Source organism: Magnolia sinica, chromosome 9 (genome assembly GCF_029962835.1).
Source record: "Magnolia sinica isolate HGM2019 chromosome 9, MsV1, whole genome shotgun sequence".
In the NCBI taxonomy this organism is placed as follows: domain Eukaryota; kingdom Viridiplantae; phylum Streptophyta; class Magnoliopsida; order Magnoliales; family Magnoliaceae; genus Magnolia; species Magnolia sinica.
Genome location: NC_080581.1, coordinates 26925440 through 26948492, shown reverse-complemented (window position 1 = coordinate 26948492; position 23053 = coordinate 26925440). Strand labels below are relative to the sequence as shown.

At 39.9% G+C, this 23053-nt stretch overlaps 1 protein-coding gene across 6 annotated transcripts in view; it reads left to right on the top strand.

Annotated features, from left to right (window-relative positions):
- Positions 1-23053, top strand: part of LOC131254759 (probable anion transporter 5, chloroplastic) — an 89302-nt gene that overhangs the window by 32626 nt on the left and 33623 nt on the right. For all 6 annotated transcript variants that reach the window (XR_009175844.1, XM_058255482.1, XM_058255480.1 and 3 more), the window contains one exon: positions 12652-12726. Coding sequence is in view for 5 of the 6 variants with exons in the window: in XM_058255482.1 (XP_058111465.1) it covers positions 12652-12726 (75 nt within the window). In the remaining variant the exon portion in view is untranslated. The remainder of the gene's footprint in view (positions 1-12651; positions 12727-23053) is intronic.

The following is a 23053-nucleotide window of genomic DNA, read 5'->3' as shown; positions in this document are numbered from 1 at the left end:
TCAATCAAACCCTATTTTTCATTGAAATCTTTGTGCTTATCGATTCGAAGAAAATAAAGATGGAAATCGGTAAAGAAAGAGGGAAATCGAAATTACCTCTGTCAATTTATGGAATGCCTCTTCAGATTAGAACGGGCGAATCCTCAGAAGTTTTGGAGGATAACAATTTTCCTCAATTAGGTAATGTGGATCACAAGGCGCAACTAGCGAATATCATTCGAAAAAAAGAAATGGATTAGAGATGCAATGGGCTACGTTGGCATGGCCATCGGGCTATCTTTTGGTGACTACCCGAAGGATTTCGTAACCCTTTTCCATTACATTGAATCTCGTGGGCGACCCCTGACACCTTCTAGATCTCCAAAACGATCTCTTATGAAGTCAATCATCAACAGAGAGCTCCTTAATCTGCAGTCCAAGGCAAATTACTCAAAAAGGGAATATTCGAGCATTGCTAAAGGAGGTACACGGGGCAGATCGGTTTCTTAGATGAAGATTCTATCGTGGAACGTTAGAGGGGTGGGATCCTGCCAGAAGAGGAGGATCATCAAAGATATGTCAGGTCGCAACAAAGCGGATGCTATTTGTTTTCAAGAGACTAAGGTTCCAAATTTCAATGACAGGTTGATGGCTTCATTATGGAAGGAAAAAGATGCAAAGTGGGTGGCTTTAGATGCTAACGGTAGCAAAGGGGGTTTTGTGATGGCTTGGAAATCTTTAGTCTGGACTCTTCAAAACTCTTGGACCAGTTCTTTCTCTATCTCCATTATTCTCAAAGATACATGCTCTGATTTCAAATGTCTTATTACATCTGTCTACGGTCCGTATCAAGATGATAGCAGAAAGCTTTTTTGGGAGGAATTGGATGCGGCTAGGCAGCAGTTCAGTGGCCTGTGGTGCATTGGGGGAGACTTCAATATTATTCGATATATGGAAGACAAATCCAACGGCAAATATCTGTCTCCAGCCATGTGTTCCTTCTCCCTATGGATCGACTCTTAGGCTCTGGTGGACCTACTGCTTATAGGTTCTAAATACACATGGTCTAACGGCAAGGTTGATCCAATCTTGGCCAGGTTGGATCGCTTCCTTCTCTTGGTGGAGTGGGTAGATGCTTTTCCACTTGTCTCGCAATCCGTACTACCAAAGCCTACATCAGATCATAGTCCGTTACTTCTGGATGCAGAAATTCAAAACTGGGGCCCTAAGCCTTTTAGATTCGAGATCTCTTGGCTGAAGATTGAAGGCTTCCATCAAATGATTAAAGACTGGTGGTCAGGTTTCAAGGTTGAAGGGTTCGCGGGTTTTAGGCTTTGCAGGAAATTGAAACTCCTAAAAGAGCATATCAAGGGGTGGAAAGCGGTGGACCTTCGGAAAAGGGCGATAGAAACGTCCGAGATCCTTTACATGCTACAATCGATAGATCGCAATGCTGAGTCTACTCAGATGCCCTCAGATACTCGGGCCAGAAGATTACAGTTAATTCAAATATATACGGCTAGAGTGATGGAAGACGAAATTTCATGGAGACAAAAATCTAGATCCAAATGGATTAAAGAAGGAGACAAAAATGCAAAATACTTCCATTGCATTGCTAGTACCCGTGCCAAAAACAACAGGATTAACAGCCTGATGGTCAATGGGGTAAGATCAGAGGATAATGATCAAATTTTTGCTGAAACAGTTCCTTACTTCTCCAAATTGCTGCACAACAAAGGTTGGAAAAGGCCTAAACTCGATCAATTGCACTTTGATCGCATTTCTGATGTGGACGCCAGGGCTATTGAAGTTGAGTTCTCTCTTGAAGAAGTTAAAAGGGCAGTTGACACGCTTGGGGGTGAGAAGGTTCCCGGCACCGATGGTTTTCCGATTATTTTCTTTCAACTGTTCTGGGATTTGCTAAAAGATGATGTTATGGTGTTTTTTAATGAGTCTCACGATCGTGGTCGTCTATCCAAGGATATGGGGCCCTCATTCATTGCGCTTATTCCTAAGGTTCCAGGAGCAGATTCTTTAAAAGACTTCAGGCCGATTAGTCTCCTTGGCAGCCCCTATAAAATTCTGGCAAAAGTTTTAGCATCCCGGTTGAGAGGAGTGCTGGATAACATCATCTCTGACAATCAAAGCACGTTTATCCCCGGTAGGCAAATTATCGATTCGGCCCTCATAGCTTATGAATGCTTGGACTCTAGCTACAAATCCGGTGTGAAGGGCCTTCTTTGCAAGCTTGACATCGAGAATGCGTACGATCATGTAGACTGGAACTTCCTTCAATATATGCTTCATCGTATGGGCTTCAGAGCGAAGTGGAATGGTTGGATGAAGGTATGTGTTGAATCGACCCTATTTTCTGTTCTTCTTAATGGATCCCCGAAAGGCTATTTCAGTTCTTCTCGTGGCCTGCGTCAAGGGGATCCAGTATCCCCTTTTCTCTTCCTCATTGTTGGCGAAGCCCTTTCCAGAATGCTGAAAAAAGGCCAAGAGAATGGTATCATTAGCGGCTTCAAGGTCAAAGGCATGACTTCTCAGATCTCTCACATCCAGTTTGCAGATGACACTCTCCTCTTCTACGAGGCGGACTTCGACAAAATCAGCAACTTGCGTACTATTATCCGATGCTTTGAGGCTACTTAGGGGCTTAAAGTAAATCTCCAAAAATCTAAGATGTTTAGTGTAAATATGGAGGAAGAATAATTACGTATGTTTGTGGATTTCTTTGTATGCTCCATTGGCAGTCTCCCAACCACTTTCGTGGGTCTTCCACTGTGCATAGGCAAACCTCCCAGGTTTTTATGGGACAAAGTGATTGTCAGATTTGAAAAATACTTAGCCAGATGGAAGTGCAAATATTTGTCATTAGGGGGTCGTCTTACGTTGATCAAATCAGTGCTATCAAATCTACCCCTTTACTATATGTCCCTCTTTAAATGTCCGCCTTCGGTTCTATCTACACTCGAAAAACTCAGACGAGATTTTCTATGGCATGGTCAAGATAAGAAGAAGAGATTCCACCTTGTGGAATGGAAGGAGGTCTGCAAACACATTAATCAAGGTGGTATGGGAATTAGGGATCTTAAAAAGATGAATCATGCTCTTCTGGGCAAATGGATCTGGAGGCTTGGAACTGAAGAAGGGACTCTTTGGAATTCCCTTATAAAGAACAAATACGGCCGAGCTAAGGGTGGCTGGTGGATAAAGGCTTCCTCAACCTACAGAGCTTCTGCTGTTTGGAAAGACATCCTATCTGTTCAACAGGATGTCTTCAAGGGTATTTATTTCGCCTTCGGAAATGGCTGCAGAATCCGTTTTTGGGAAGGCATTTGGGCGGGGGAAGTGGCGCTGAAAGACAGATTCCAGAATATTTTCCGTCTAGCCCCCAAGCGTGACATTTCAATTGCTGATTGTTATTCTTTGTGTGGTGAACATATCGTTTGGAATCCCTTATGTCGTAGAAATCTTCAAGATTGGGAGTTTGAAGAATTCCTAGCTCTCCTCCAATGTATCAACAACAACAAGGTTGACAGTTTGGGCGTGGATAGGATCGCATGGAGATTGGACAGAACTGGCAACTTCTCAGTTACTTCTCTATTCACCTCCCTTGATAGTAGCAACTCCTCTCTTACTGATTCATTGATGGCTCAGGTATGGAAGTACAAAATCCCCCCCAAGATGGCCGTTTTCAGATGGTTGGTCAATAAGAAGAAAGTTCTAACTATCGATGATTTGAGGAAAAAAGGCATGATCCTCTCAATCATTTGTCTTTGCTGTATGGGCAATGAAGAATCAGTCAATCATTTATTCATTCACTGCCCTTTCTTCTCAAACGTTTCATTAGCAACCTTAAATTCTTTCCATATTTCCTGGGTCTTCCCTGAAGGGATGGACCGACTTCTCCAAGCTTGGCATGGTCCTACTTTTGGCAAGGAAAAGAAACCAGTGTGAAGAATGGCTTTATTGACAGTTTGGTGATCTATATAGGAAGAAAGGAATAGGAGATGCTTTAACGACATCTCCAACTTGGTGGACTTCATTCTCCTTAAGAGTTCATCATCATATAGTTGAATGGGCCTCCATCTTTGTTAATCTTCAGGGCTGTAATCTGTTCTGTAACTGAGGGGTTTCTTCGTGCTATCTCAGCGAGTTTCTTCCCCTTTTCTATTTTGTTTTTGTTGTTTTTTTTGCTTTTGTTTTGCTATTTCTGTGCCTTTATTTTTAATAAAGTTTTCGTTACCTCTCAAAAATAAAAATAAAAATTGATGGAATGGCCAACCTCTGATCACGCAATCTTCTCTACAGCCTACAGGTACTCTCCATTTTTTTTCTATTTCTTTTAAATTTTTTTTTCGGTAAATATGCAACCTCGACCTTTCATTGTTGTCGTGGGTTGTTGGCTACAGTGGACTCGTGAGTCCATGACAGACTTTGCAATCAACCCGTGAGTGTGTCTGTCAAAAAATTCGAAAAGAATGGGTGAGCAATCAACCCATGACTGCGTCTATCAAAAAATCCAAAAAGAATGGGTGATGGTATCAATGATATCCACGATATCGAAGATTATCGCGCGATATCTACGATATATTGTGTGATATATCGGCCGGTATTATCGATATTGCGAACACTGGTTTTATCCACACTGCCTATCCATTTTTCTAGATCATTTTAGGGCATGAACTAAAAAATGAAACAAATCTAAATCTCAAGTGGACCACACCATAGGAGATAGTGGTTGATTAAACACCCACCATTAAAAATGTCTTGGCGGCATAAAACTTTTGGATCAAGCTAATATTTTGGATCTCCCTTCATCTAGGCTCTATGACCAAATCAACAAGTTGGATGGCAAATGAACATTATTGTGGACCCTAGGAATTCTTTAACAGTGGGCGTTCAATCACCACTCTTCCCTGAGTGTGGTGATAAGGACATTCACGCACCTTACAAGGTATACCAGAGGAGGAGATCAACCCTAATTTCACTTTAGCTTAGACTACTATATGTCAATCGGGACAACATATATTTAGCCATAATTAGGTCATCTAATTATGGCATGATTGTGTCAATCGAGACAACATATATTTAGCCATAATTAGGTCATCTATTTATGGCATGATTGTATATATCTTGTACAGTTATTGATTGTATATATCTTGTATAGATATTGTTTCCTTGTTTGTTAGCCTAGATTGATGTTAATGGCTGCAATTCAGCCTTTTAATTAGCTTAGAGTTTCTATATAAACAGAGGAACCTCACAATGAGGACATTCAATCCACAATATTTACATGGTATCAAAGCTTTCTATTACCTGTTCTGAGATTTTTGGGTTGGGTTGGGACTAATCTGTTGGTCTCCTTGGCTATCGATACCTTTAAAGGAAGGTTTAGACAATTCTGGTGGGTTATAAACTGTTGCTCGACAGTTTCTGTTGAGGGTGGGAAGTTTCTTTTTTGCTGGAAACTCTCATTTTGTGGTGATTAGTGACTGTCGGCGTGTCCAGTTCTTGCTGGAAACTCTCATTTTGGTCTCCTTTTGTTTTGGGCTTGCTGGTTGTAGGCTTGTTTTTGGACTAGGGATGAGGTGGATTTAGTATTATCTGTCTTTATTACTGTGTTACAGGCACCATGTCTACTAGCAACTCGGATTCTTTTGGTGTGCGCTTCACGGGTAAGAATTATTCTACCTGGGAATTTCTATTTCACCTATTTATCTTGGGGAAAGAGTTATGGGGTCACATAGATGGAAGTGATCCGGCTCCTACTGAACTTTCTAAATTGGCTCAGTGGAAAGTGAAAGATGCTAGAGTCATGACATGGATTTTAGGATCTGTTGATCCTCTGATTGTCCTAAATCTGAGGCCGTACAAGACTGCAAGAGATATGTGGGAGTATTTAAAGAAGGTTTACAATCAGGACCACACAGCCAGACGCTTTCAGTTGGAATATGAGATCGCCAATTACACTCAGGGCAATCTCTCCATACAAGATTATTTTTCTGGGTTTCAGAACTTGTGGGGTGAATTTGCTGACATTATTTATGCTAAGATACCAGCTACATCTCTTGCTGTTGTTTAGGAGGTTCATGAACAGAGCAAGAGAGATCAATTTCTAATGAAGTTACGACTGGAATTTGAGGCAACTCGCTCCAATTTGATGAATCGTGATCCTCCTCCCTCTTTGGATGTGTGCTTTGGGGAATTACTTTGTGAAGAGCAGTGTCTTGCAACACAAGCTACTTTTCAGCAGAACGGCATGACCTCTAATGACGTCACTTATGCAACTCACGAGAAAGGCAAGGGTAGGGATATGTGGAAGGTCCAATGCTTCAGCTGCAAGGAATATGGGCATATTGCTACTCACTGTGCCAAGAAATCTTGCAATTATTGCAAGAAGCCAGGACATATTATCAAAGACTGTCCGGCTTGTCCCCAGAATTGCCAAACTAATGCCTATCAAGCTACGGTGGGTACTTTTGCTTCCGCTAATTCCTCTACAGCTGGTGATCCCTTTGTTCTTACTCCTAAAACAGTTCAGCAGATGATTATTTCAGCCTTTTCAGCCTTAGGGCTTCAAGGTAACAGTACACTACCATCTTTACCTTGGCTTGTTGATTCTGCTGTGTTTAATCATATGACTAGTTCCTCCAACCCTCTTACCAATGTTCGGAATTATCATGGCTCATCGTACATTCAGATTGCTGGTGGTATTCAGTTACCTATTCATGCTGTTGGGGATATTAATTTATTAGTTAAAGAAGTTTTTGTATCCTCTGAGCTTTCTACTAGCCTCATTTCCTTCGGACAATTGGTTGATAACAACTGTAATGTTGGGTTTTCTCGTGATGGTTGTATTGTGCAGGATCAGGTGTTGGGGAAGATACTTGTGAAGGGGCCTAAAGTTGGATGATTGTTTCCTCTACATTTTTCTATTCCTTCTTGCATTTCTTTGGCTTGTATTACTGTAAACAGTAAGGGTGAAGTATGACACAAATGTTTGGGTCATCCTAACTCTATTGTTCTATCTCATTTAGTAAACTCTGGTTTGTTGGGTAATAAAGATCAATTTTCCTCTCATCTCTCTTTTGATTGCTCAACATGTAAATTAGGTAAGAGTAAGTCTCTTTCCTTTCCTGCTTATGGTAGTTGTGCTGAAAGCTGTTTTGATTTGATCCATAGTGATGTGTGGGGTATTACTCCTGTTATATCTCATGCAAATTATAAATATTTTGTCACGTTCATTGATGATTATAGTAGTTATACCTGGATTTATTTTCTTCGTTCTAAATCTGAGGTATTTTCTGTGTTTCAACAATTTGTGGCTTATATTGAAACTCAATTCTCTTCAGGCATTAAAGTGTTAAGGTCCGATTCGGGTGGTGAATATATGTCTCATGAATTTCATGCCTTTCTCAAGCAAAAAGGAATTGTTTCTGAGCATTCTCGTCCTTATACACCTCAACAGAATGGTGTTGTTGAACGTAAGAATCGCCACCTGTTGGAGGTTGTTCGAACGTTATTGCTTGAATCTCCAGTTCCTTCTAAATTTTGAGTGGAAGCCTTATCCATGGCAGTTTATTTAATTAATAGATTGCCTTCAAGTGTCTTGCATTATGAAACTCCCTATTATCGTCTTCATCATTAGCATCCCAACTATCTTGATATGCATAACTTTGGTTGTGTTTGTTTTGTTCATTTGCCATCACATGAACGACACAAACTTTCTGCCCAATTTGTTAAATGTGCTTTTATGGGTTATAGTAATTCTCACAAAGGTTATGTTTGCTATGATCAATGTTCTACCAGATTTCGTATTTCTTGTCATGTTGTTTTCTTTGAAAATCAGTCTTTCTTTTCTACTCATGTTGCATCCTTGCCTGATATCAATGTTCTTCCTCATTTTGATGACTTGATTCCTATTATTGAGCGATTCAAACCTGGATTTGTGTATGAACGCCGACAACTGACTTTGCCCCTTCCTGAGCTTGACCCGACATCTGAGCCTGTTCAGACTATTCCTTCTGCGGCTGATCCGGGTTCTGACATTGTTCCTCGCCGGTCTACTAGACTCTCTTGTCCTCCTGATCGGTATGACATTTCTCATACATCTCTTCATGCTACTTTGTCCTCTATTTCAATTCTATCATGTTATTCTGAGGTGTTAAGCATGAATGTTGGCGTGAGTCGATGGCCGAAGAACTTCGAGCTCTTCAGGACAATCATACATGGGGTGTTGTTCCTTGTCCGGCGAATGTTAAAGCCATTGGTTGTAAATGGGTTTTCTCAATTAAGCTGCATTCTTATGGTACTCTGGATCGCTATAAGGCCCGGTTGGTTGCACTTACACTATATGGGCCCAGGTGGGCCACATTGAAGACCCCACGTGCATGATCATGCATCTTCGAGGACCTTACACTAGGAAAATGTATGTGGGTTGCTTATTGAGGAATTTGGACTGTTGGATTGCGAAGACACGTCAATCGGATGATTGAATCTTGAGGACGCTTTGATCGGACGGCTGGATCATTGTGATCTTAGATCAGATTGATTGTAGATTTTAGGATGTTTTAGATTTATTTCTTTTATTTAGTTGATTATTCATCTTAGATTTATTTTGATATTTTGTTGAGATTAGGGTTTAGGAACAAATGTTATTTCATTGAGCGTCCTTATGTGAGGATTTTCATTTGAGAGCGTGCTTTTGTAAATAGTGCCTCTTGAGACTATAAAAGGCTTGGACGTCCAGCCCTAGCTTATTGTTGAACGTTTTGAATTAAAAAAAAAAACTCTCTCGCTTGGAGATAGAAAATCTCTTGTGAATGGATATTGATGATGTGATGCCCAGTTGCGAAGCCTAATCTATCCTCTTTGTTTCTCTTTGCAAAGGTATTTTTCTCGTCTTTCTCATCTTCTTCTCAAATCCTTCTTTTCATCTACTTTTCTTCTCCAAACCCAAAATCTTATTGAACTTTTTGAATATAAAAAAAGCTCTCTTGCTTTGAGATAGAAAATCTCTTGTGAATGGAGATTGATGATGTGATGCCAAGGTGTGAAGCCTAATCTATCCCCTTTGTTTCTCTTTGAAAATTTATTTCTCTCGTCTTTCTCATCTTCTTCTCAAATCCTTCTTTTCTTCTACTTTTCTTCTCCAAACCCAAAATCCCCAAATCCCAAAATCCTAACCCTAGTTTCCTAAAACCCTAACCCTAAAAATCTGTCTCAAACCCTAATTCTCAAAATCCTGCTTCTCACAAACCTAATTCCCCAAAAACCTAAGTCTCAAACCCTAATTCCCCATAACCCTACTTCTAAACTCTAATTTCCAAATTTTGATTCCTAAACCCTAAAGTCCTAACCCTAACCTACCCAAAACCCTCACAAACCAAGTGAACCCCTTTGAATTGAGAACAACCTCTATGCTTGGATGGAAGCCCTACCTTCCATAGATCCTGATTATTTGGTATTTTATTGGATCTACATTGCGGAATTGTCGTATGGCTTGAATTTGAACATGTTACATTACTGAATTTAAAAATAAACTTGTGTTACGTTAGCTTTATTTTGTGTTTTAAATTGTTCTGGTTAATCCATTGATGATCTCATTGCATCATGTGGTCCACTTGAGATTTGGATTTGCCTCATTTTTGGACTCATGCTATAAAATGAGCTGTGAAAATGGATGGACAACTTGGATAAAACACACATAATTGTGGGTCCCACAAGCAACGACTAGTACCAAGGTTGTTGATGGCATGGTCAACATTCAATTCACGTTTGCATCAGCCAATATCAAGTGGTGTGGGGGTGGGCCCACCTTGACGTGTATTTGAAATCCACTCCGACCATAAGGTGTGTGATGCAAATTTTGCCATAGGGCTCAAACAACAGCCACATTCACTATTCAGGTGGGCCATGTGAGCATAAACAATAGGGGACACCCACCATCCAAACTGTTTCACTCAGTGTGGCCCGCATAAATCAAGTATGGGGCCTAAATTTTGGTCCACATGCATGAATGCTCACAAGGCAACTAATGGTTGGAGTGAATTTTTTTATAAACATCACGGTGGGCCCTATAAAAATCCGACGGTAGGCACCCCCCCTATCGCACTATTTCCCTTGGAGAGGCCCACTTGAATCATGAATCCGCCGGCTGTTTGAGCCTTACTGCTAAATTGCCATTATAGACTTAATGGTCAGAGTGGATTTCACGAACTCATCAAGGCAGGGCCCACCCTGTCGAAGTTGGTAGTCCTACAGGAAGTCGGTCTGCAAAAAGTCTCCTGCAGTACGATTCGTGAATCCTATGGTTTATGGTGACTTGTTTCCATTACCATGCCATTCTTCTCATTCTCGGTGTCATGTTCATGATTGGTGGTAGTCAAGTGGTATGAATGTCAAACTCCCTCTGCACTCCAAAATCAATTGCCAACACCTCCATCTTCTTTTACGCTGAAACTATTACCCCAATCAAATCCATATCCGATGTCTTTTTCTACCAGTTATAGATTTTCCATTCTCCATATTTGCTTTAATCTCCATGTAACATCATCTTGGAACTTTCTTACATTCAATTATAGTATAATGGACAAGGTGTTGCTTATGCCATAAAGTCTTGCCTTGACTTCTCAAGAAAATTATGCTACTTTCAATTATAATGATGTGAAAATGGACAAGATGTTGCTTATGCCATAAAATCTTGCCTTAACTTCTCAATAAAATTATGAGTGTATTCTCTAATGGGTCTACAAGATGCTTATGTCTCGTCCCTTGGGTCAAGGCCCTTACATTGGGAAGATGACGATGGGGATTTCTCCCCCAATTTTAGGAAGTAGAAAGTATTAAAAAGCGAGCAAACCAATATTGGGCTGGAAAGAAATGCATGAAGCAATTGATTTGGAAGTTTCGTTAGAGACACTCTATTCTTCTCATGGTTCGTAATATTCATACTATATTAGCCAATACCACCACATTGTATTTGTATCGTCACAATACAATACACGACACAGTGTCAAAACAATCTAAGGACAAAAACAATGTCCTATAATGGCTGGTATCGGTTGATACAGGCTTGATGTGGCCGATACGGCTAAAAAGCCCTAGATTTGATTTTATTTATTTTTCTCAAAATTTCTTGTATTTTCCTCATCCTTTTGCATTTAAACAATGAAGGAAGCTTAAAACTCATTTTAGAGTAGATGTAGGCCTATTTTGGGATCAAAACAAAAGATTTGAGTGGGATTTGACGAATTGAAGTAGATTGGACCATTATGGGAAAAGTTGGAGAAAAGATTAAACCTTAACTTTTTTATTTTATTTTCATTTTCCATATATATATATATATATATATATATATATATATATTGTATTACGATGTTTAATGGGCCCTAAATCACCAAATCATTCTTAACATGTGTTAGGGCTCATTTAGTTGACTTTCAACAGGTCAAGTTGACAAATGGCATTCTTATCAAAGAAATGACTGATATACCATTATATACATGTCCAATATATATATATATATATATATATATATATATATATATACCATTATATACATGTCCAATATATATATATATATATATATATATATATATTCTTGATGCAGATCGTCTGAGTTGGCATAATGACCTCATAAAGTTTGGGATCATTTTCTTTTTTTGCTTCATACTGATTGGGTGATGCTGATGACAGTGGAAGATCTTTTGTGAGCTTGGCATGGGGGAGGGGTGGGAAAATTGGGAAAAGGTGTGTGGAGGCTGATCATGATGGCTATGGTTTGGGCTTTTTGGGGGGCTCGTAATGGCCTTTGCTTTTGGAATGATAGTGCTTCAGTGGCAAAGCTTATGAGGAAAGTTAAGGGCCTTGTTCTGGGTAGGGTTGTCTATGTACATGCAATTTGGGCTGCTAATAGTCTCCTCTTTTTTATTTTTGTTTTGGGTTGTATTCTTCTCTTGCTTTTTGGCGGGCTTCTTAATTAGTTGCCGTTATCTTTTACAAAATGGAATTTCCACGCTTTCACACATAGATAGCTCTTGCGATATGTCCTTACCTAACACATGTCATGCCAAAAGTGATATGAGATGAGTTATGGGCCCCATGGTAATCCATTTAATCATGGCTTCGGAAGTTTAACGTTTCTCACGTTCATTCTCATAGGAATCCTTAACATTGTTTCCCTAGTAGGTAAGTTGTATTAGGAATTTAGGATTGAAATTCTTTGGATCACTATCTTAATCAAAGTATCATTCACAGAGAAGGTAGCTTGAATTTTATTCTGAAAATGCACACTGTGTCCCTATTTCTTGGTTCTTGGTTTCCAACCAGTCACTGAGATGCTTGCTGGGTGCCGAAATCCAGCTCGAACACCGCTGATTTGTAGTTTGAACACTGCTAATGCTTTCCTTTTACCACTGAGATGCGTGTGCGTGTGCATGTGCATGTCATTTTGTAGTGCTTGGAATTCTGTAACATAGGGAGGTGGGCTATAATTTCCAACATAGTTTTTTTTTTTTAATAAGCATTAGTGTTTATGATCATATATGCTTTGGTATTTCATGTTCCTTAAAAGGATTTTATATGTGTGTGTGTGTGCGCGGGCGTAGGTCAAATACACTATTGTTGTTAACCTAATTGAGATGGTCCTTTAATCATATGCAGGTTGATACCATTGCAAGAACGCTCTAGGGCAGTTGCATTCGTTTTTGGTGGTCTGAGCATTGGAAGTGTCCTGGGGTATGTGCCTTTTAATGCGGTTGTAAGAATGGTTCTTAGTGACTTATGTGTGCTTTCTAGATTATACTGAAGTCTTTGGAATTCTGTAGCATTTATGTGCAGTATATATTTAGTACACAATTCTACCTTGGTTCAATTGTGTCATTCAATGTTCCTTTTTGCTGCCATAATTTTAGTTACTAATCATAGTTGCTGGAACTTCTAGCCAACTCCCACTGTCACTTCCACTCCATTCCTAGTCGTTTATACTTGTTGACATTTGAAACAGACAACTCCGCGCCTGCACCTGAATCTACTTCCACTTCTCCTCACTCTTTTTCAGCATTAGCCACTGCCAAGGAGAAGAAATCCCTTATTGGGTTAAGTTGGGATTTACATGCATATCATTACTTATAATAGTACATTGGTCATGAATTATATTGCATTCACATTATTTGTATTGTAATCTAATCACAGACATTTCAGTTCGATGGTATATGTTGATGGCTGTGATGTTTTATTAAAAGCTTAAAATATGTAATAAAACCCATTACAATAGTAATTGACAATCAAACCAAGAATTTCTCTCTCAAATACTTTAAAACCAAATTTAGAAGGGAAAGACTCAAAAACTTAGCCTTCAACAGGCTATGCTCACTAAAGAATGGACAGATACACCATTGAATACATGTACAAAACTAACACAAGAAAAAAGAAAAAAGAAAAAAAACGAAGGCAAATTCTTGTGTTCCCATTTTTAACTTTTCTAGTTTTGTGCAATTTTTGGGCAAAAACAAAAAGGCTGGTTGGTAGCATTCCGATATGGCCAGATTGTTTCCTGGCCAGGCTGATATGCTCCCTCGAAACCAATATTCAGAACCTTGTTGTGAGCGCCAAGGATCCTATGTTGGAGTGATTGATGACTCCACCAAGGGATCCATTGGAGGATTCACTCTTGAATCCAAAGATGGATTTATTAATGAATCAAATAACGGCATGGGAAATCAATCCAAGGGTGGATTGATGTCCAAAATATGGAATTTTGAACAAGATTCAAGAAGCTGACCAAGCGCAAAATGAAGAGCTATGTGTAACAATCCAGTATTCCAGGCAAACAACCCAAGTCCCAAAAATGAAGTGGAAGTCGATCCTAGGCGAGCAGGCAGCTGAATTGCTACTACAATTGTTAAAAAGGGTTGAGTGTCATGCGGCTGGCCTGTATGGGCTTTATTTTACTGCTGGGTAGTGTTTAGGCCCATAGGAATAGTTGTTTACTTACATTACTTAAGCAAGGAGAATAATTGTAATTTCCACATGTTTTTAGTGAAGCCCTAATAAAACCTAAGAGGGGGGCTGTGTGGAGGTGATCTTGAGGGCAGCCGTCCACCTCTCTTCTTCTATCGTTTCCTCTTTTCTCTTCTTTCTTCTCTATTTTCTGTTGTAGTCTCCTTCTTCACACATTTTACATGGTATTAGAGCAAGCTTGGGAGTGATTTGTGTCTTGAATCTTATCCCTTATTTTTGGGTCAAGATTGGAGGGCCCTCAAACACTAGAGTGTTGATCAGACCTGAGCCTCACCTTGAAGATGAAGGCTTCCTGATTTTTCTGTTAAGATGATGTTTAAGTTGTTTTCCTTCATTACTTTGTGTTGGAAGCAAATTTTTTATACTTCCATCTATCTGTTACATTATGTAGGATGCATGAATGATGTTGAAGTGAGTTCTAGTTGATGAGGGGGCTGGAAATTTCTATGCAATATAGTAGCTAGGTGTATTTGTGCATGAATCGAATTATAGATTAGCATTTTTCTATATAAGTTTATTTAAATTAGTTCCAAGGTGGCTATGGAGCCGAAACGCGTAGTTAGTGGTCCCTCATCACTAGGAGAAGTGTTTGGACCATCATTTAATATTTCATAACATCCGTGAAATTGAATGGGAAGAATTATCTTCATTGGGCTAAATCGGTTAAAGTATTTCTCTGTCCAAGAAACGGATAAATTCCTCACAGAGTGAACTGGAGGAATTTGATTCTAGATATAGACAACGGATGCGTGATGATGCTTGGATCAAATTGTTGTTATGGAATAGCATGGAACCCAAGGTGAGCTCAAATTTAGTGTTCGTTAACACCAAGTTGTTATGGAATAGCATGGGAAAAAGTTTTACTACTTAGAGCAGAATATCTCATGGGCCTATCAATTGTATGAGGAGATTTTCTTGTTCCAAAAGGGAGACATGTCCGTTGGTGAGTGTTTTGCTAAATTGACTGGCACGTGGGAAAAACTCTTGATATATCATCCTATCATCTTAAATGTTACTCTTATGAAGATGCAGTTGGAGGATATGAAAGTGATGAAGCTTTTGTCCAGTTTGCGATAAGAATATCAATCAACTAAAGATTAGATTTTGAGTGGTGTGTCAATCCCTTCGGTCATCGAAGTCTATGCTAGGCTTCAAAGAATCTCTTTTGCAAACGATTCAAGCGGTGCTTATGTTAATGTCCGATATAGTTGCATTCTCTTCTTCATCTTGTTTCACTAGTGTGTGTGGAGGCTGTGGTGGTTGATTAGGTTGTGGTCTGTATCATGGTGGCAAAGGGGTAGGTTACTGGGGGGAGGTAGAGGTGGCCATGGTGGTAGAGGATATCAAATATGCACTCACTGCAGTCCAATAAATCACGCTGGATTTTTGGTAGGATCTTGGAAAAGCTTAGAAAGTTAATTAAGCTCTTGTGATTGATGATGCTTCTGTTGACGGTAGACCCACCACTTCTACTACATCCAAGTTGTTTCATAACAGTAATACAGGCTGTAACGGCTGTTACGGCCTTCTTTTTCCTCTTTCCTTTTTCAAAAAAAAAAAAAAAAAAAGGAGTTTCGAGACCGTTATGGGCAATTTTTTCTTTAATAGCCGTTTCTTCCCCCTAACACAACTATTACCATCGTCACCTTTATGGTCATTACGTAACCATTTTGGCATACCATGTTTGCATCCAATGTTGGTGGTGATCAAAATAATGTCACACTATCACGAGAAGAAAATGCACGGTTTCTCTCTTCCAATGGCTCTGTCCAACAATGTTCCTTCCACTTCTACAAACACTTTGGCTCAGTCAGGTAAAATGTGCTTCTTGTCATTTCACCCTTCTCCATTGATCATCGATTGTGATGCGTTTGATCATATTTCTAGTAATCGCAACTCATTTTCTTCTTTTGATCATGTCTCTTCAAATATGTTTGTTATTTTAGCTGATGGCACTAGCTGATGGCACCTCGTCCATTGATGTTAGGTTGGTTAGTGGGTATTGCTCAGCCTAATGCATCCATGTCCTTATCTTTTGTCTTATATGCCGCCAAAAATTCTTTTAGCCTTTTATTTGTAAGCAAAAATAAATAAAAAATAAAAAATCGCTAAATTGTCCATTCTCCCCCTTTCCTTCCTATTGTGTTTTTCAGAACCTCAAGATGTGCAAGGCGATTAGTAGAGGTTGTAAGAGGAATGCTCTATGTTATTTGGAGAGGGAATTAGTAGGTGTTGTAGTGCTTCCTGAGGGTCCAACAATCTAGTGACATCATTGTTTGGGTTATGCATCTCTCCAAAAACTAAAGACTCTTGTTCCATTCCTTATGAAAATGTCGAATTCAAAGTGCGAAATGTGCCAATTGAGTAAACATTATAGCACTCATTTTCCATCTAGAGTTGATATTAGGAGCGATGCTCCGTTTTAATTAATTGGGGGACTAGCTCGAGTTCCTAGTTTGTTAGTTTTTAAGTACTTTATCATCTTTATTGATGATTTTTCTAGAATGATGTGGTTATATCTCATGAAACATAGGTGAGAAGCTTTTCATTTATTCTAGAATTTTTATAATGAAATAAAAACTCAGTTTGATGCAAATTTGTGTCCGATTAGATTCGATAATGCTTTAGAATTTATTTCTCAGGACTTTCAAACCTATATACAAAGTCATGATATTATCCATCAGACTTCTTGTGTTTATGCAACTTAACATAATTGGGTAGCCGAGCGCAAGAATAGACATCTAATTGAGGTTACTTGTGTTTTGTTATTAGAAATGAATGTTCTATTGGATGATGTAGTTTTTACTGCATGTCATTTGATAAATAGGATGCCCCTATCAGTTTTAAATGACAAAACTATGTTCTCATTGTTATTCCTTGATCGACCAGTTCGGTATTTCTCAAAGTGTTTGGTTGTACTTGTTTTGTCTCTCCTTGAATTTGGTCAAGCAGTACTTGCACCTCGTTTTGTTAAATACATTTTTTTTTGGAATATTCTCGTACTTAAGAAGGTAATTGATATTATTGTCCTTCACTTAGAAAAGACTTTGTGACAACCGAAAATTACATTCTCTGCAAGTGTCCTGATCTATGGTAAAACTGAACGCATTGCAGAAGTCATGCGTGTGGAAGTTCCTTTACCTAATATATATATATATATATATATATATATATATCCTGATTTTGTTGTTAAGAAATCACAACCGTAGAAGGATTTCACGTAAACATATTACAGAAAGAGGAGAAAAGATCAAGTAGCGTGTGGAAGTTCCTTTACCTAATATATATATATATATATATATATATATATATATATATATATATATATATATCCTGATTTTGTTGTTAAGAAATCACAACCTTAGAAGGATTTCACGTAAACATATTACAGAAAGAGGAGAAAAGATCAAGTATCACAGGCTATTCCTTCTCAATCCATACCATCGACTATTGCATCTAATGAGGTTCTTACTCTTTTTGAGTCTTCAGAAGTTGTTAATGATCTACCCATTGCGATTCACAATGGTAAATGTTCTCGTGTTTCTTATCCAATCTCTAACTTTGTTATCTTTAACCACTTGTCCACAAATTATTAGAAGTTTGCTCCTGCCTTGTTTGATTTGTTTGTACCTTAGTCTGTTCAGGATGCATTGTTGGATGAAAATTGGAAAAGGGCTATGGACGAAGAGACGAATTCCACGTATTCAAATGATGCTTAGGAACTAATTGATCTGCCATCGTGTAAGACACTACTGAGGTGTAGATAGGTTTCCATGATAATTTTTTCCCTAATGGATTAATTGATTGTTAGAAAGCCAAGTTGGTTGCCAAGGGGTACACTCAAGTTTATGGAGTAGATTATCTATGTACCTTTTCAGTGGTAGCCAAGATAAATTCGCCAAGCGTAATTCAGTTTGAGTTGTTATATTTGTAGTTGCAAATCGTGATTGGCGCGTCTTTCAACTAGATGTAAAGAATGCATTTTTGCATGGAGAATTACATGAAGAAGTCTGTATGAAGCAACCTCCTAATTATGTTACTCAAGGAAGTCCTCTAGAGTGTGCAAGCTAAGTCTATGTATGGAGTGAGCAATCGCCGGGCCTAGTTTGAGAAGTTTAGTAGTGTGGTGGTATCATATGAGCAGTGTTTTAAATAGCGAATGGCGTGTAGCGTAGCATTCACCCCTCTGAAGCGTGAGGCATAAGCTGCATAGCGTGTAGCATAGCATTCACCCCTCTGAAGTGTGAGGCATAAGCTATGTAGCGTGTAGCTACTTCTAGATTTCTAATCAAGGTCGTGCTTAGTTGCACCAATTTTATGATATTTTGGACCAACTTAGACTGATTAATAATAAAATTTAACAATATTTCATGATATTTGGTGCAACTAAACTCAACCTGAAATAATATAAGGTAATGATTAACAGTAAATGTAACGAAAGCAACGAAATTGATTTAATACTGTTACTTATATTATTTTTACTAAAAGCATTGAAAAATTAACTAATTTTATTGAAAATAAAAAAATGTAACAAATCATTGAAAACATTGATTGATTTTAATGTTGTAGTGAAAAATAAATTGTAATGTGAGCTATATAGCGTTTAGCATAGTCCATGTAGCGTGTAGCGTTTGTAAATTATCATGTAGCGTAGGCTACACGTGACTTACGCTATTTTCATGAGCTACGTAGTGTAAGTTGCACGCTACATAGCTACGTAGCGTAAGCTGCACGCTACATAGCATAGCTATTTAAAACACTGCATATGAGTTGAAGAGGAGTAAATTAGATCACTCTAATTTCTCAAAGCATACTAAATCTGACTATATTGTACTTGTTATGTATGATAGTTTATGACTAGAGTGTATTAAGAAGCTAAAGTTGTATATTCGCTCTCAAATTCAAATCAAAGATCTTGGTCTTGTTCAATATTTTCTAGGCATTCAAGTGGCGAGATCCAAAGCTGGAATAAATCTATATCAAACGAAAATATGTTTTATCGCGCCTCTGGGATACAAATATGTATCGATTATCACATGGGATATATCGGTTGTATCACGTAATGTATCGTTGTTGTTGGAAACATAGGGAAACATTGGGAAATTGATGAGGACATCGTGCACATGCACACCCGCACACCACCACCCCTACGCACGTACGTACGCAGAAGGAGGACCCCACCATTGATCTGGCTCGATGACGGCGTCTAGGGAGGGCCTCCTAGTTAGAAGACACGTTTTGGTTCAGAAAAGTGGCCCGATAGTCAAGAAAAGCCCACCATGGGATCTCATGATCGTGGCCCACTCGTCGGATTGGTTTTATATTTTAGGTTTTGCTTATTGTTATTATTTAGAACATCGTGAACGCTTTAGATTTTCTTGTTTAGTTTTTATTTTAGTTTACTTCATCGCCAAGTAATAGGTGTCGCACATGGTGCGAGTTTTGGGTATAGGGTTCTCCCTATAAATAGGCACCCCTTGTAGTTCTTTTGATTCATTGAAGTTAATAAAAAATTCCTGCTTTATTTTTCTGCTCTCTTCGTGAGTTGTGGAAGAATTCAAAAGTGGGTGCAAAGCCCTCCCTTTTCGAAGGGCTAACTACCGTGGTGCGAAGCCACATCGATCCCAATTCACCTCCATCTTCCATCTTTTTTTTTCCATCTTCCCCCACCATCCGTACTTCGAATTTGTCCTTTTGTTGCATCAGATTTCTTCATTGCAGCAGGTTTCCAGATTTCGGCCCGCAGGCGAGCTGAAACTTTGGCGGAGCACCATGCACAAACCGTACATCGGATCGAGCTGAGATTTGGGGGTTTTGGAGTCCATCCTTGGCCGACCAGGGCCAAGGTGGCCTTTTTTTGAATAGTGGGCCCCACACACGTGCGGTCAGGATCACACGCATGTCCGTCTGGGCCATTGTTGCTGTCCATACGCGGGATCATCTTTTGGCTCAGGTTTTTATCCTCTTTTATCCTCTCATAGCCGTTGTTCATGAATCCTAACCCTATATTACATGATCCCTAATTGATTTGCCCCTTTTTATCACCTTAGGATTCCTTGAATTGAAATTAGGGAATCCCTTAGATTAAGAACTGATTTTTATGCATGAGTAGTTGATTTTATTTCCGTTTAACATCGTTTGGCTTATAATTTTATTGGTCCAGTCCTAGCCTGTGTCGGCTTGGACCCGCATAGATTCCCCTTTAATTGAATGTTTGGATTTTCATGTGGGATGTGGAATTTGTGTGATTGTTTCTGAATTGGTGTGATCTAAGCCTGAAATCTTGCATATCATATTTAAATTCACGTCCTGCGTCAAATTTGGTATCAGAGCCTAGGGTTCTTGTAGGGGAATTCACCACATATTTAGGGTTTAGTTTGTTTGAGTCCTTCATGCATTCAGTCCAGCATATATAGCTGAATTTTAGTAACAGTGTGTAGTCTCCTTCATATAGAGTCTCGTAGGGTCATTTAGTTTTTAGACGCATATAGTTGTCATAGCAGGTCCTTAGGTTGAACAAGTCAGTGCATGCCCACACGTACGGGTCACTGTTTCGGTTTGCACCCCACGCTAAACATGGAGCAACTACAAGAAACAGTGGCCAAGTTAGCCCAGCAAGTTGAGTCTTTGAATAAGCATTTGGAACAATACATAGATAAACGCCTCGAAGAAATAGAGGCCTCCTTCAGGGCAAACCCCACCACTGGGGAGGATGCCCAATCTCAGGCAGTTGGTCAGGAGGTTAGACTAAGGAATGGAGGCAACCAAGGAGTTGGTCATGGGCGCGTACCTGTGGACCCACCCCGTGAGGGACATTATGATCAATATGACCCAGATGCACAACTCCTCAAGGGAGTTAGGGTAGATGCCCCTACTTTTGATGGCCACTTGGACCCTAAAGCTTTTTTAGATTGGTTGGCGAATATGGACCACTATTTTGAGTGGTATGATATGTTGGATGCTCGACGAGTCTGATTCGTCAAGATGAAGCTTGTGGGTCAAGCAAAGAGGTTTTGGGCGACGGTTGAGCGAAAAAAAGAAAGAGCGAGAGAACTTCCAATAGTCCATTGAGGAGAAATGAAAGAAACGCTGAAAGAGAAGTACCTCCCTTTCTCTTATCGCATGCGGTTGATTGAGGAGTGACAGTCTCTTTGACAGGGTTCCATGAGTGTTGCTGACTATATTGAGAAATTCGAAGAGTACTCGACCCGCTGTGAGGTTGATGAGGACCCCGTACTCACCCTTGCTCGTTTTAAAATGGGCCTCGGTCCTGACATTAGGAGAGAATTGCTCGCCAAAGACATAGACACTATCGAACAGTTGTACCAAGTAGTGTTAGATGTTGAGCAATACTTTAAAGCATCTGTGGGAAGGCGGTTTGACTTTCGCGAATCCGGTACTAAGGCCAACCCCTCTGGGGCTAGACTTAACACGGGATTCCAAAACAAACCTTCCCCTAATGTTCAGCTCAGACCTAAGGATGATAAGGGTAAAGAGATTGTCGGGTCTAGTTCACGTGGAAGTGGGGCCACTAGGTGTTTTAGGTGTCAGGGGTTTGTTCACTTTGCTCACCAGTGCGGCACGAGAGAGGGCACCAAAGTACTCCTTATTGATGGGCAAGTAGAAGTAGTGCCCCCAGAGAGTGATAATGAGGAGGATGAATATGAGCCAGTTGGAACCCCTAGTGATGAGGAAGAGGGAGCACAAGAGTCTTTGACCCTCGCAATTGTGCGTTGCGCCCTGGCTCAAGCCAAGAACACTGATGACTGGCGCCGCAACACGATCTTCTACACTTATGCAAAATGTGGGGAAAAGAGCTGTAAGATGATCGTGGATAGTGGTAGTTGTGCCAACGTGGCATCGACTAGCACTGTGAGTCGTTTGGGCTTGAAGTTGGAAGCCCATCCTCAGCCCTATAAAGTCTCCTGGGTTGATGAAACATCCATTCCAGTCTCGCACTGCTGTCTTGTCCCTATTCAGTTCGGATCTTATAAAGACAATTTGGTGTGATGCTGTTCCTATGGATGTGGGCCATGTCATTCTGGGTAGGCCGTTGCTCTATGACAGGGATGTTACCATATTTGGTCGTTCAAATGTGTGTACATTCTGGTTTGAGGGCAAGAAGGTCAAGCTAAATCCTCTACCACCCAAGAATACAACTGGAAAAGAGTTCACCACACAGAGTGGTGTGAGTGGCCCAAAAGAAGTGGAGTCGAAGTCGAAGTCCAAACTGCTCCATATTTTGAATGCCAAAGACTTTGAGCGAGAGACGGACGCGGACTCGATGATATACGCCCTTGTGGCTAGGGAGAGTGTACCAGAGACTAGCGTAAGTTATCCACTGAGGCCATTCAGGTAGTACATGAGTTTCGTGCTGTTTTTCCTGATGATTTATCGAATGAGCTTCCCCCTATGAGGGATATACAACGTGCCATTGATTTAATCCCTGGGGCAACTCTACCAAACCTCCCACATTACAGAATGAACCCGAAGGAGCACGCTGAGTTGAAGAGGTAGATTGATGAACTCCTAGAGAAGGGTTTCATTTGAGAGAGCATGAGTCCGTGTGCTGTGCCCGCCCTTCTTACACCTAAGAAGGATGACACATGGAAGATGTATGTTGATAGTAGGGCCATCAAGAAAATCACAATCAAGTATCGATTTCCCATACCGCGTCTTGATGACATGGTAGATATGATGGCTAATGCTACTATCTTCTCAAAAATCGACCTCAAAAGTGGGTATCACCAAATCCGTATACGACTTGGTGATGAGTGGAAGACGGCCTTCAAGATGAAGGATGGGCTATATGAGTGGCTAGTTATGCCTTTTGGGTTAACTAATGCCCCAAGCACTTTCATGCGTGTGATGACCCAAGTGTTGTGACCCTTCATGGGGAAGTTCCTGGTCGTATACTTTGATGATATCTTGATTTATAGCATGACTAAGGAGTAACACCTCAACCATTTGAGGCAGGTTTGTGGGATCCTTAGGGCCGAGAAGTTGTACGCTAACCTAAAGAAGTGCGTGTTCTTGTCTAGTA